Raw genomic sequence first — 15,894 nt, 5'->3', positions numbered from 1 at the left:
AGTATCATCCTCTCTGTGTGGTTGAAAAACAACAATGTTCAGAGATGTTAAATAATTTGTCCAAGGCCACACAGCCAAGTAAATTGCACAGCTGAGATGTAAACCAGGCTTATGTGAGTGCGAATGTGAAACATATGTCCTTTTCACCATTACACATACCTCTCAATTGGAGCCTACAAATTGTTCAGAGGCTGTGTAGTATAGTGGTTAAGAACGTCAATTCTGGAACCAGACTGTTCTGGTTCAAATACTAGATCTGCTATTCCTGGCTCTAGGGACTTCTACATAGCAATCTTTATTCCTCTGAAGTCTCCACTTGCCCTTGGGAAGCTTATGTAAACTCTCTGTACCTCGATTCCCTCATAAATAGAGTGGAGATGACAATAATACCTATAATACTGGGCCTTTCTGAAGATTGAATAGCTTAATATATCTAAAGTGTTTGCTTAAAACAATGTCTGGCACATAGGAAGCCCTGACTTAGGATAAATATTATTATTATTATTATTATTCTAGAAAAGTAATGCTACGTGCCAAGTATATATTTCATATTATAAAGAATTATATTCTAGTGCCTTATGCTGTAAGTGATTTGAACATTTGCCATTTTGATCTTAATCCTTAAGAGGTTGAATCAAACCTGTACGATACTTATAAACATAATTGATTAGCATAGGCTAGCCATACTCTTTTCAGTATGGAACTCTGTAGAGAAAGCTGGATTAGGATCTCTGATAGGCAGCATAAAAAGATTGCTATCATTTCCATTTCTTACTCTAGTATCAACTACAGAGATGTAGAACATGTAGACTTATCTCTTCATGAAACGGACCTCATTGTCTTCATTTGTAGATGCTGTAAAAGTCTGAAAGATCAGCAAACAAGGGGGATTTGCCAAATTAATATGTAGGTTTTTGTGGGGTTTTGTTTTGGTTTTGGCTTTTGCGATTGGTGAAGCTAAACTGTACTCCACAAATATTCTTGTGAGTTGGAAGCCATGTAATAATGCTGAACTCTACCAGGGTCGGCTTTATTCTTTACTTGGGCTGGGAAGAGGGGTTCTTAGCTTATCTCTGCTCATATCAGCTGCATGTATACACTTTTACAAACATCTACAACTTTTGTTTTGATGTGCACATTCATTATTTGTAAAGCCCAATACTTGCCAGCTATTCCTGTTTGTGAAATCTGCAGTGTTTGAATTTTGACTTTGCAATTGATCTGTAAAGGAAGGAAAAATGCTTTTTAGGAAAGTAATTTCCGATAGACAAAGCTTGAGCCCGCTGGCTGGATTTTCCATTTTGTAATTGATTGGTCCGTCAATTGGTGAGGGCTTATTTGAAACCAGTGATGTGCCCAGCACTGTACTAAATTAATACAGTACATGAGGCATTAATTCTGTACACAGTGAGCTTTCAGAGAGTGCTGTGGTTAGAGAAACCAGACACATACACAAACATATTAGCAAATAAGAGTTTGTTACACACACACACACACACACACACATATATATATATGTGTATATACACACACACACACACACACACACACACACACACAGAGGGAATGCATTGCATAGTGCTGCACACAATGTATAGTGAAGTACTAATTTTGACTTTATGGAGCAGAGCAAGTAAAGGTCAGAAGAGAAGAGATTACTATTCCTTAGGGCCAGCCATAGGTCATTTTTGAGGAAGGGGACCTGATGTTTGGGTAGGGTCAGGCTGGTGGAAAGTAGAGGTAAAGATTCCTGTCTTAGCATAAAGATTAGCATGAACACATGGAGGGAAATGCAGAAATGTTAAACATGTAAAAAAATGAAGCTAGCCTAGGAATAATTATTCCTGGCAGTAAAGAAAAGTAAGAGAGGTAGGGTGGGGCAATATTTTGGAAACTCTTGAAAGCCAGGATACTGCAACTATAATTAGCCATGCTCACTTGATTTTGTAGTCTTTTATTATGCTGGTAACAACAATGAGAAAGCAAGACCAGCATGACAGTTAGCTTATGATTTTGCATCCATAGAATCAGTGGTAACTTAAAAGGGGCCTCAGAAGTCATGTACTTCAAGTAGCCAACCATTGTAGGAGTCCTCCCTAAGTTCTGCTTGAACTGTTATAGGGCTAGAGAGCTCACCACTTCCCAAGGAAGCTGGTTTCTTTGTGGAACATGTCCTAATGCTAGCAAGTTCTTTTCTCTTAACTGAGCCGTGGTCTACCTTTCTGCTACTTTGTAGATCAGTTCTAATCCTCTTCTTTGGTCCCTTTTCTAGAGTAAGTCTCTTCCTTATTTATAAAGACAGCCATTCAAGCCTTTAAAGATGGTTATATTCACATTCCTTGTCCACTATCTTCCCTCTCATATATCTAGTCTCATTATATTTTTTTTCTTCTCTTAAGTAGGTTACCCAACTTTGTCATTTGTTTTCCCCCTCATTCACTAGTTCTCTCACTCATTCATTCATTCATTCATTCATTGCATGTATACATTATGGAATGTGCCTCCTGTGGTCCAGGCATTGCCGAAATTTTAGTGCTGTATCAGTGAAAATTCCTGTCCTCATGAAGCTTACGTTCTGGTGGGAGGAATCAGACAGCCAACCAATCAATCAATAAATAAATATCAAATAGTAGTAAGTACCTTAGAACAAAGCAAAGTAGAGAAAAGGTAGGGAATTTCAGGGGATGGAGTATAATTTTAAACAAAGTGGCTACGAAAGCCTCACTGACAATCTCATACTGGAACCAAAGGCCTGCAGAGTGAGGTAGCAAGCTGCATGGGTCTCTGGGAGAAAAACAAGGCAGCAACTGCAGAGGTCTGGAGGGAAGGTTGTGATTGGCTTTTTCAAGAATTAATGATGTCAGAGTGGTAAGAGCAGCATGGGTAGGAAGGAAAAGTAACAGATGTCAGAGAGGTAGTAGGGAGTCAAACTGTGAAAGGACTTTCAGCCATTGTGAAGACTTTGAATCTGACCCTGAGTGAGGTGGAAAGGCATTGAAGGGTCATAGGCAAAAGAGTATTCTGATCTGACTTGGGTTTTAAAAACATCATTCTTTCTGCCATCTTGAGTATTGTCTAAAGGAGGCATGGCTGGAATAAGGAGGCAGGCTTTTACAATAAACCAGATTAGAGTTGACGGTGGCCTGGACCAGATCTGTAAAGGTGGAGGGAACAAGAAGTGGAGGGATTCTGGATATATTCCTGATAGCAGACTAATAGGATTTGCTGATGGATTGGATATAGCATTTGAGAGACACGTGGTTGCCAGGGATTGGCTCAAACAGCCAAGGATGAAGCAATCATTAACTAAGATCAGAAAGGCCACGAGAGGAGCAGATCTATGGAGAATGATCAGGAGTTCAGTTTCACATCTGTAAGGTTGAGATGGTAGTTTGACATCCACATTGAATAAGAAGTTATATATATACATGACTCTGGAATTTAGGAATGTAGTGCCTACCGGGCATCCAAATTTGAGAGTCATCAGCACCTAGATAATATTAGAAGCTGTGGAAAATGGACGAGATCACCAAAGGAATGAATTTAGATAGAGAAAGGTGCAAGGACTGATCCTGGGGTACTTCAGAGCTTAAATGTCAGGTTGATGAGGATGAGGAGGGTGCATCCAGGGACCTAGAAGGAGCAGCTAATGAGATAGGAAGAAGACCAGAAGACAAGGGAAGAAAGCGGTTCCCACAAGGGGAAAAGTGGTCAAATGCTGCTCATGGCATAGGTCAAGTAAGATGAGGACCAAGAACTGACTTCTGAATTTAACAACACAAGATCATTGGTAGCGTGACCTTTACAAGCTGTGTTTCATTGACGTGTTGGGGAGTGATTGAAGTAGACTTAAGAATTCAGTAGAAGAAATGGAGAGAGTGAATATACACAATTTTTCAAAAAAGTTTTGCTTTAAAGGAGATCAGAGAAATAGAGTGGTAGCTGGAGGGGGATTCGGGTGAGTCAAGAGAGAGTTTTTGTTGTTTTCTGTTTTCAAAGTGGGAGAGATTATGGCATGTTTATGTGCCAAGGGAAATGATCCAGGAAAGAGGGAAAATTGATCATGCAGATGGGAGAGACAATTACTGGAGAGAGATCCTTAGTGAGAACAGAGATTCAGTGCACACACGAAAGGGTTGGCCTCCCATTGGATTATGAGTTCATTCAAAATACAGAAAGGCAGGCAGAGAGTTAGGAAAACAGAGGTAGATGGGTACATGTGATGATGGGAGCTTTTGAAAAACTTCTTCTGATTACTTCTAATGTCTCCATGAAATGGAAAGTCAGGTCATCAACTGAGAGTGAGAATGTGGGAGAAGTTGGACATTTGAGGAGAGTTGAGAAGGTATGAACTAATTATCTAGGAGAGTAGAAGAAGGAGTGGCTTAGGAAATAGTACAACATGATGGCTGAACAGCACCAGAGACCAATTTAAAATTCATGCTCAAAAATTCAGACTAGTAATCATGGAAATGTGCTTTCTGCAGCCAAGTTCAGCTGTGTGGGAGTGGTCACAAGGAGGCAGGGAGTTCAAGATTTGCCATGCAAGAGGAGAGAGTATGTACAAGATAGTGACTAACCACAGAATTGATATTGGGTAAAGAGATAAAGTCAAGGCACAAGAGGGAGAGAGAAGGGCAGTGAAAATTGGTGGAAGAGATCAAGGAATTGTAGATGCTCATAAGGTGGGAGGATTGTTGAATTGTTCTTCTAGAGAAAGAAAACTAGAAAGAGAAGATGTGGTGGTCAGACAGTGGGATGTTTAAAATAGAAATTAGGGGGGCGCCTGGGTGACTCAGTCGGTTTAGCGTCTGACTTCGGCTCAGGTCATGAAATCACGGTTTGTGAGTTCGAGCCCCGCGTCAGGCTCTGTGCTGACAGCTCAGAGCCTGGAGTCTGCTTTGGATTCTGTGTCTCCTCCTCTCTCTGCCCCTCCCATGCTTGGGCTCTTTCTTTTTCTGTCTCTCAATAATAGATAAACATTAAAAATTTTTAAATAGAAATTCGGGTGGGGTTACAGCTGGAAATGACAAGGTCTGCTGATATAGGGAGGAGGCCAGATCATCACAGCAGAGAGGAGGTCACAAAATTGAGAGAGCAGGGTGTTGAAATTACCACCTTTGTAGATAGTGAGACATCAAGAATTACGGCAGGAGTGATGTTGGAGAGCCAGTGGCAGTAAGCCAGGAGCTAACATCGTTAAGGAATGAGGGGGGCTGACCAGGCAAGAAGTAAGTACATAGGGGGTCAGTGGGTGACTTAGTCTGGTATCTCTCTACCACCGGTAGTAGGCTTTTGAATATCATGTGCCTCACCACAGAAAATAAGTTATATGGATGTTTTGTTTGTCTCTTTGTCTGTTTTTAATGTTCCATTACCGACTTAATGTCCAAATACTGTACTGTTAAATATGTGGAGCCTAGTTTAGAAGAGTTTGATTCTGATTCATATTGCTAAATAGTTTTCTGATCGTGTGTGAGCTTGCCATTCTCACCCTTGTCTCGATATCCAGTGGAGAATTTGCAACATGAAGAAAGGGTTCAGCTCCTGGCTGTGGTATGTATATGGCCTTGGACAAACCGTTGAAACTCTCCAACTTTTCCAACCGTTTAAACCAACCAACTTGGTTGGTTACTTCATCAATAAAAGAGGAGAAGTAATATTTGCCTCTTAGGCTTATTGTGAAGGTCGAAGATAATGTGAAAATATCTAGTCATTGTCCCTAGCACTTAATAGGAGCTCAGTTCAAATGTATTCAGTAAATAACTACATCTAGATATTTTGATTATAAAATACTGCAAAACCGGCCATCTATTCTTTCCGAAAAGAAAATGTCCTTTATGAAAAGAAACTACCACTTGGTAGTTGGTGCATGGTATGTAGAGTTTATGTTATAGATTAGCTCACCAAATCGGGAAATCTGTAAAATGGGTTAATATTGCAATAAAAGTTTTTACTCTACACTCATTAGGTGATTAAGGCAAAAATATTTTCATTGCAATTATCCAAGCTCAGTAAAAAATTTTATAAGGCATTCCCTGCCTTGGGCAGGCTAGCATGAAATTTAATTTGTGCTAATTTGCCCGAAAGTTAGGAAGCAGACGTATTCTGTTTTTAGAATTTGATCCTATGAGAGTGAAACCAATATTTTCTGAGGTGTCTCTATGCATAGATATGTATTCCTCTATCATCTCCTTCAGGCGATCAAAGAATCACCATGAGCCTCATAAAAATGGATCAACATCAGGTGCTTAGTATCAACTGGGTACAGGCAGGCTCTATAGAAATCGGGAATTTTTATGAGACATACTGAGCATAGTGTGTTTGTGTATTGAATATCTATAAAGGAAAGAGTGATAGAATTCAAGTCAGGTGACCTAGATTCAAAGGCTGCCGCTGCTGGTTATTGCTTGCTTTTAAGCAAGGCCTTATTTTCTTCCTCTGTAAAGTGGGCATGACAGTACCTCATGGGGTCGTCATGTTAGTTGAATAAGGTAATATTTGCTATGAAAGTGTCTGCTATGTTATGTTGGTCAGAGGTTAAGGAATCCAGATTATGCCTTCTGGGGATAGGAAGAGGTTGTCAAAGATAGCATTATCAGGTATCTCCGAGTGATTCTAGGTCATTTCCATCAATTTTCCTTCGACCAGGCTGGAAGACATGCAGGGCTCTTTGACAAAATTACTCTGGACATGTCAAAGAATCGCTGGTAACTGAGCCACTTCTTCATGGGTTGAGGGTATTTTTCCGTCAGACTGAGGTGGTTAGAGAGTTTCAATGATATTTTAGAGGGTCCGTAAGAACCATTCAAGTGAAGGACTGGCCTGAAGTGTCTTGAGTGTTAAAAGGTGAGAGGACCTTCCAAGACTTCCCTGACCCCAGCTCTCATAAATATCTGGAAACTGAAGCTCAGAAAGGATAGTCATCAGAAAGGAGCCTGCCAGTACCCAGTTGATACTAAGCACCTGATATTGATCCATTTTTTTATGACGCTTATGGTGATTTTTTGATTGCCTGAAGAAGATAGAGGAATATATATCCATGCATAGAGACACCTCAGAAAATACTGGTTTCACTCTCATAGACTCAAATTCTATGAAATGAGTTTAAATTGTAATTACTGTCCATTAAGGCCGAGGAACACTTGGTAAGCATTTCACCCGTGAGAATATTGTTTCAGTCATAGTCTCTGAGCTACGTAGTAGGTCTTCAATTCTTTCAACCCATTACAACGTCTCAAGGGAGATTGAGAGGCAGATAGCCATGTGTCCCTGTAGAGGGAGAAACTGACCTTCATAAAGGGTTTGGTAAGTGTATTTGAACTAGAGTACCATTGGGACCCGGCCTTGGCACCTGCTGGCATCCAGGATGAGGCAATGGGTGTTATTCTGATAGGCTCCCTGCACTTCACTCCTGACTCCTCCAACCCAGCTCCAGCCCAGACATCCAACATGATCCTTCCATGATAATGAAAATAGAAGCTCCTTAAAGGAGCATCCTTACAAGTTCAGCCACAGAAATAGGTAGATATTTGCATGGATACCAAATCTATGCTTTGCTAAATCTGACTCCCTGGGACATACTTGATCCTTTCTCGTCTTGATCTTCCCTTTGTACAGTTCTCAAGCCAAGGTGGAGACACAAGCCTGCTTACCGGTGTCATTAAAATATGTCTAATGCTGCGGATCTTAAGAAATGATCTCACATGTAACTTTGTGGAATTGACTACAGCATTTGTTTCAAATGCACTTCAAATGCCAAGTGTTAGTCGAGCTTTGCCATATTTGTAATGCTGTAAGAACCCTGCTTTTAGTTTTCGAGACCATCAATAAGTTGCTCCATTGTATTGCTTACTGCCCAACCATAGCATCTGGGCGATTTGCAGGACTCCTCCAGGGAGCACCTTTGTCACGTTTTGTCATTTGCTTAGAATGTCAACAGAGCCCCCTTTTGGAATGTGTGGGAGATGAATTCCAATGCCACACGGAAGAACATGTATACAGATATTTCCCCCTGTTTCATTTTATTTTTTGAATCTATACAGGCAACAGCCTCAGATTCCAATCACCACAGGAACAGGTGTTGTGTATCCTGGTGCTATTACTATGGCAACTACCACACCGTCACCTCAGATGACATCTGACTGCTCTAGCACCTCGGCCAGCCCAGAGCCCAGCCTCCCAGTCATCCAGAGCACTTATGGTATGAAGACAGACGGAGGAAGCCTAGCTGGAAACGAAATGATTAATGGAGAGGATGAAATGGAAATGTATGACGACTATGAAGATGACCCCAAATCAGACTATAGCAGTGAAAATGAAGCCCCGGAAGCTGTCAGTGCCAACTGAGGAGTGTTTGTTTGCTGAATTAAAATACTTTGACATTTCACCTCCCCTCCCCCAACAAAAAGTTCTTAAAGAGCCCGCATGCATTTGTGGCTCCACAATTACATCAGCAGAATGGTCTTAATTGTTTCGTAAAGTGTGAGACAGATTAAGTTTTTCCTGATTTTTCATGAACTTGAGTTTTTGTCGTTATTGTTATTGTTGTTGTTGTTGTTTTTTTAATTTAGGTGAAGACATATTAAATATGAGACACCAGGACTTGAAAACTTATCTCAACCCATAGCTGTCTTACAAGTCTTATATTTTTGTCTTACTTTTTTTTTTTTTTTTCTTTTGGATGTTGATAAAGGTTTAAGTTACTGTTTTAGATGGGGTTAAACATTCTCACTCAGGTATGCTGTGCCGGCCTACAGGTTGTGAATGTGTTTTTATTCTGAATTCTTTTAGAGAACAACTAAGGATTTCCTATCGTGAAACAGAACCAGTCCACAGCGTGCGCAGCTGCGTGCAGAGCATATTCAAAAGGCCTCAGAATTCCATTGTTTCCACGTGTAGAGTTCAACTCTGAATGTGCCAAACTTTTTCATAACTTTTGAATCTTAATATTTTGAAAGTCTTAAAGGAGACACTGCAAAGTCTTAGACAATCTTTGGCATCTTAAGATAACACAACAAACCACACATTTTTCTTTTCCAGAAAATGGTAAAGTACTCAGGAATCTGGAGACAAGATATTGTAAGGAATGAACAAGGTTGCCACAGTGCAGGTACCCAATTGTGTTTGCCTCTTGACGTGCCATCCACGTGTGACGCGTTATACCGCGCGCGCACCAGAGCGATCACCACACCAGATACCAACCTGGTGGTCTTCTCTGCCTGAGACCACCTCTCACTACATCCATTATCCCTTTGCCTTTTAACCCTGACATTCAGTCTTAACACGTTTTCTCTTAAATTATTCATTCCAGAATGTCAAGGGTCCACTTACTATTTATTTGAAAAAAAAAAAAATGTTTGTGGCATTAATTTAATAATTCTTGTTTTTCACCCTCCTTTCCTGAAGACCTTTTTAGCCCCTTTCACCTCCTTCTCCTGCTAGACACAAAAGATGCACACAGTGATTTTATGTCCCCAGTGCATCTGGACGCATTTCTGAAACAAGATACTATTCAATACTTCTACTGGTTTTCAATGTAAACGTGTATCTGGCTGCAGGGCTGTGTGTTTGGATACAGGTGTAAGGTCTTACACTTCAACAGATATGCCCCCGAGGTTCTCTGTGACCTCAGAAGCTTTGCCAGAATCCCCTCTAATTCAGTTGAGCAGCAGTGATAGGATCTGCGTCAGCGGTGTTTCCCCCAAATGCCATTCAGCAGCAAGGGTCAGCAGTGGTGACCGCCAGGCAGGAGAGTCCTGCAGCCAAACCCAAAACCCAAGGTTGTGGACCATGGAGGAGGCTACAGTGATGCTGTCACGGGCTGGCATCTTCGCACAGAGTTGCCTTGTCACATCTGGTGCATCTAGGGAGTTTTTTGTTGTTGTTGTTGTTTTGTTTTTTGGGTTTTTTTTTTTTGCAAAATCCCCAGGATGCAAGAAGCCACATGACAGCCTCCAGGCAAAGATAGAGGCAAATAGTCATGATACATCCAGAGAATGAAAGAAAACCATAGGGAAGGAGAAGGAGGGGAAATACATTCCCTATATGGGATGTTCCTACTGTTAACTCTGGGGAATGGACGACTTCTGGGGCAGCAGCTGAGCTCCTCTGGCTCACTCCCTCCCTCCATCCATGGCCACATGGGGGGCATGCCTCCCTGTGAACCAGAGTAACTGCACTGGTCACACAAGGATTTCCCTGCAGATGTGCTGATGGGCTGGGAGGCAGTGAGGTTTCATTCCCCATCTCCTAACTCCAGGGAGCTCGGCCATGCCATTTTGACCTTCCTGAAACCAGGACTGACTGTGGGGTGGGGGAGGGCCTCACCCGGAGTGGTTCAATGGGAAAATGTCAGTTAATGGGACAGTTCACTTCATGGGACAACCCAGAATCTCACCACCAGGACATAGGAACGGCCCCATCAGATTTCTTGAGCCATTTTGTCACTTGGAAGAAAATAGTGTACCTTCATATTTATTTAAAGAGTGCTCAAGGCCATACCTAATAGCAATAAATAGGTCTAGCCAAGATGTTACTGGCTATGTCATTAGCTGGGAGTGCTCTCCATAAGCTGATTAAGGTACTGATAGGAATGTTTTGTTCTTAGTATTGGTTGGGGATTGGAACTTTGTTTTTGTACATTTATTTCAAATGAGGAGGAGGTCATTTTTTTCTCAAAAGAAATGAATATTTATTATTGTTTTACTGATTTCTGTTGATTATATATACCTCTCCTCCTCGCTTCATTCTCAACGTTTTTTCCTTTCTCTTGGACTCTTGCGTTTGCTGTCTCCTCCTCTCTCTTCCTTTTTTATTTTGTCGCATAGGTAGAGTGCTGTATGGCTAGCATTGTATTGTATGTAATTAATTTTGCACAAAGGCAAACATTTAGAATAGTAGGTTAATTTTGTTTGTTTTTTATGACCATGCCAAAATAATATTCTGGGCTGGTGGAGAACAAAGGACTGTTCTTTAGGACTGAAACTTGATTTTGCTTGTAGTTAAAAAAAAAGAAAAAGAAAAAGAAAAAAAAACAACAAAAAACACACACACTCACAGATGTTGTTTCGTAAGTGTTATAAGCACTGGATATAAATGGTATTTTTTATCACTTCTGACTAATGTGAAACTTGTATGAAAACTACACGAACAAAAGTCATCTGTTTCGACTCGTGTGGGCTTGCCTCACAGTTGCCGGATTTGAGTCATTTTTATGTCTTGTTATTTCATTTATTTATGCAAAATACATGTGTGTATGAACACTTTGTTTTAGCTCCAGCTCTGCCTCAGTACTGGGGTGCAGTCACTTCTGGCCATGTTCTTAAAAGTGAAAGGCTATTCAGGAATGATCTGATTGTAAACGTCTCTTTCATTGGGTCAAACGGCGATGCTGTATTTGAATCTAAATTCTGTGCATAAGCAGTTTACTCTATTTATTAGCCAAGTTTGGCTCTAAATATCCATGGAAATTAAGAATGACAATCATAGGGATCACTTCGTTTTATTTTCAGTGGGGCTTAAACAAAGTTTTTATTTACCATCTCATTTTAGATTTTTCTAATTGTGTAAATATAACATAGAAATAGAATTTATTTTTGGTTCATGAATACGTAGTGAAATATAAGTTACGTATTTCCTTTTTGTTCTCTCTCCGTATACCTTGGTCCAGACTAGAAGTTGACGAGTCAGTGTACCTCATGGGGATAGTGAACTAGCAGCCGCAGTGAGAGAGCAGTGTTCCACCCGCAGCTGGGGAAGCAAAACCCTTCACTCGGGTTCCCAGGCAGTTTAGAACCCACTGTCCACAGGCTCAGACTTTTACTTATTTTTTTCTCATAGAAAGTCGATGAATTGATTATACTAAATTTCCAGTACAGCTGGGGAAGAGTCAATTTGCTTTTGTAAATCCACATAAATCTTCTAAGGTAGTTCTGCGACCATTTACTAGCAAGAAGCATGAATGCCTCCGAGATTGACCATTAATAAAAGTCCTACCATGCCAATTAGATTAAAGAATGCTAATCAACTGTTTTCAGTGCTTCCTATTTCACAGTATCTTCACATCAAAGAAAAACCATCTCCATGTTGTTAAAGAACTTACAGGATCAGGATTTTCCTTGTCACTTAGGATAGGGACACTGGCGCACAATCCTCTCCTAAAAAAAAATGGACCATATGGGACAGGAAGGAAGGAAGGGAAAGGAAGGAAGGAAGGAAGGAAGGAAGGAAGGAAGGAAGGAAGGAAGAAAAGAAGGAAGGAAGGCAGAGAAAGGAAGGGAGAGAGAAAGAAAAGGTCAATCCATGGACAGGAGCAGCCAGGCAGGCGGTTTCTCTATTTCCTTGGCAGAGGCGATACAGTACCTTCTCCAGGAAGGTAAGAAAGTTATGTCGTTTTCACGTGTATTCAGCTCAGTCTTCCAGGAGCACATCAGTCTGCTTCATTTGGTGTTTGAGACTCGCCAGCCTTGTCCTCAGGCCCGATTCATTATGCCAGGGTCCCGACACAGTCTCCCAGGCCAAGTTCTAAATTGAGGTGTGGGCTCACAGTGCTGTTGAGCTTGTCAAATTCTGGCCTCCCCTACATTAGCCCCACTGGAGCCTGGGGTGTTTGAAAAGGGTGTGATCACTCTAGGGCTGAAATTAAAGGCTTCTTTCTTTTCCTTATGAAGCCGGACTGCTTCTTCGGAGCACACCCTCCCAAGCCAGGAGCACCAGGCACTAGCTGAAAGCAGGGATTATTCCGAGGAAGCCCATCTACCCCCAGTAGGAAGGCAGCCTGGTCACTTGAACACCACAGGCAGAGGCTGCTTCTCCCAATTTACTCATTCTGCAAAGAGCTGACCTCGACCTACTCATTAGGGAAAGGAGAAAGAGTCACTTAGTAGTTTTAAACCATATGAGAAGTCCTGTTCCAAGTGCCAACGACTACAACGAATGCAGCTAGAGGAATGTATTGAAATTATTACTGGGTCTTCCTTTCTAATGAGAAAAATGACAAAAATGGTTGCTGTAGCCTTGCCTGATTTTGTACACGTTTGTCCAAGGACTGAGTTGGCACTGAAGCTCACTTCTCAAAGTATAATAATATTGTATGACCTCATCTGTCCCTTTACAGAAACACCTGCATCATTTCCTTAAGCCATCTGCCCCCTGACATGTCTTCTTCCTTAATAAACAACTTCTATCTGTTACTCCTGCTGATTACGTTCTGTTTCTGATGCCATATACTGTTGAGCGTAACCCTCTGCTAATATCATTGCAAATATCGATATGCAAGCACATTTCCTTTTCATCCCCATCCCATCTTTCCTTCTGGGGACAGATTGCTTTCCAAAAGCTCACGAACAAGTAGTGGGAATGCTGGTACCTTTGGGGCAGGGCTAGAGGAGGAGGTGGGGGTGGGGGACAGAAAGGTAATGCTGAGTTCAGATACTCTTCCGATTGGAGTCCGTGGCTATATGAACGCTTGACGGTAACTCAGTGACATATCTTGCTCAGTAGTTTCTTATTCCTGAAGAACCACAAGCATAAGGTGAGGCCTCAGTGCTGGTGCTCTTGGAGTATGGGGAATGTGCAAATATTTAACTGTTTTGTATGCTGCACATTGCAGATCTGCTCATGTGCATTCTCCGTTCGTCTTCCTTTGTCATACGTGTTTTTGCTTTTTTTTTTTTTTTTTTTTTTTGGAAAGTGCAGTCTTTATTGTACCCTTCTTCAGCTTGTAGCAAATTAGAATGCTTAGCATTTATGTTCATTCATTATTGTATTTGCCATGTAAAATTTTTATTACCTTAGACAAGCTTATAAGCTGTTACTACATAACTTATCTTACTGTAACTCTTTTATTTCCCGACCTTGTAATTTGTTTGTGATGTATATTGTGAGATTGTATTCTATGTTAATTTAATCAGCACAATTCACTGACATGCTGGACTGACATGCTGGCTGCTGTTTCAAAGTGTAAAGTTTGTGTAGGGCTGTTGGGACAACTGTGGCTTGTTGTTGAGGTACTGTGCAACACTGCGGGTGTAGCCCTTAACGATGCTAAGGGCATTCACTACACCCTCGAGCAAATTTAACTGCAGATTTTCTTTGTAGAAATTCTATGTATAACGCAGGTACCTACTTGGCCCATGGCTGGTAACTATTTGGGCAATTAGAAAAACAAAAAAAACAAAAACCATAAAAACTAGTGTCTATTGCTGCTTTGAATATGTTTGAAAGTCTGAAAATGTAAATAATTTATCAAAAAAAAAATCTTGTACAGTCCAGTGTAAAGTTTTTAAATGACCTTAAGGGTTACCATCACATCTCTCTCACACTCTCCTCTTAATCATGGGAAAAAAAGTTTGCTAAGGATTAAAGAAATGGGGGAAAAAAGAATATCTTCAAATTTAAAGGAATGAATCATTGTTCTTAGCTTTGTTGCATACACACATTTCTTGGATTTCGTTGTGCAGTATTGACGTGAGATAAAACTCAACATTGAATAATCTTTCAGTGGTACTTTTCAAAGTCTTCCCCTCCTCTGCCTCATAATTAAGGGAAAAGACAAAATTGAAAGACGCACTGTCTTTATCTATCCTGGTGTATGTTGGCACCTTAGCTACTTTTTTTTTTTCTTTTTGCACAAGGTGCTTTCCTGATATGTTAAACATGCCATCTTTGGGTGATAATGTATATGCCATGAAGGGGCCCTGGCCCCTCAGGGGAGTGTCTATAAGAACCTGCCTATTTATGCTCATTTACCTCAAGACTGTCCTCTCTACCCTTAATCTAGTCGTCATCACTCCATCTTTTGTACTGCTGTTGACACTTACAAATTAAAGATAAATTTTGTTTTATGACCTCTGTGTACGGCCTTGTCTGTGCCCTGCAAAGTGTTCCCGCCATGGAGCCCAGTAAGCCCCAGGCTTGCCCCCACCTGCTGCTGGAGCCTGCAGAGCTCTCCCTCTCCCTGCCCTTGCTTCTGCTCTGCTGGGAGGTAGGTCCCAGAAAGCCTCCAAACCCCTGAGAGCCTGGAAAGACTTGCCTGCTTTTTTCACTGTGGAGCATACACTGCTGTAGCAGGAAATGCTTGTGGATTGAGACGGTAGGAACAGGGTGGATTTTTGTCAAGAGAAGATGAGAGAGAATGTCACTTCCTATTTGCCTGACTTCTGCGTGACAGTGAAACAGTTTATAGAAGCTCCCAGCATCCTGGGGTATGAACAAATCTCAAGGGCCAGCCTCTCATCTGACACCAGCCTCCACAAGCCCAGCAGCCAAGAGTGGAAAATGCCACACTTCTGGAACCTTTGCCTCCACGGTGGTTGGGAGCAGTTGGCTGATTATTTCTCAGTCGCTTCTGCCTCGGAGGAGGAGAGCTCCCACCCTCTTGTGCAGACCGGAGCTGGACCCGGCGTGAAACTCTGCTCCAAATGATACCAGCTCCTAAGAGTCTAAGGGATGGAGGTGGGGTAGTGGGCTGAAGGAGCCAGCCCAGCAAGGAGACTGGCCAAACCAGCCCCACCAGTGCTGTGGATGCCAGAGGTTAGTTACCAACACCCGAAGAGAGAAACAAAGGGTGGGGTGGGGGTGGGGGGTGGCCGGCAACTTCTTTTTTGGTATTTCCTATGAAAACTGAGTCGTTGGAGAAATGACAAGGATTTGTGGAACTTTTCTTTATCACAATCAAATCCTAAGTTTGGTACAGCTGTTAGAAGGCCTGAAAGCTTAACTTTCCATGGCCCTCCTTCCTGGTGTGGGTCCTTCAAAGGCCTGGTAAACATAGGGCAATGCTGTGGAGTCAAACCAACCTGGCTCTGCCACTTGCCTGCTGTGTGATCTTCCCCAAGTGACTCCAGAGTTTTCTCCTCTGGAAAATGGGGTGAAAATCCCTACCTCTCAGGG

The 15,894-nt window shown here is 41.7% G+C and overlaps 1 protein-coding gene across 27 annotated transcripts in view; it reads left to right on the top strand.

Moving 5' to 3' along the window:
* Positions 1–14,849, top strand: part of SOX6 (SRY-box transcription factor 6) — a 693,774-nt gene extending 678,925 nt beyond the window's left edge. For all 27 annotated transcript variants that reach the window (XM_058688340.1, XM_058688339.1, XM_058688348.1 and 24 more), the window contains one exon: positions 8,046–14,849. In XM_058688340.1, coding sequence (XP_058544323.1) covers positions 8,046–8,349 — 304 coding nt within the window. In that variant the 3' untranslated portion in view covers positions 8,350–14,849. The remainder of the gene's footprint in view (positions 1–8,045) is intronic.
* Positions 14,850–15,894: the final 1,045 nt, after the last annotated feature.

Source organism: Neofelis nebulosa, chromosome 10 (assembly GCF_028018385.1).
Source record: "Neofelis nebulosa isolate mNeoNeb1 chromosome 10, mNeoNeb1.pri, whole genome shotgun sequence".
In the NCBI taxonomy this organism is placed as follows: Eukaryota; Metazoa; Chordata; class Mammalia; order Carnivora; family Felidae; genus Neofelis; species Neofelis nebulosa.
This window is presented reverse-complemented; position numbering and strand designations above follow the sequence as displayed.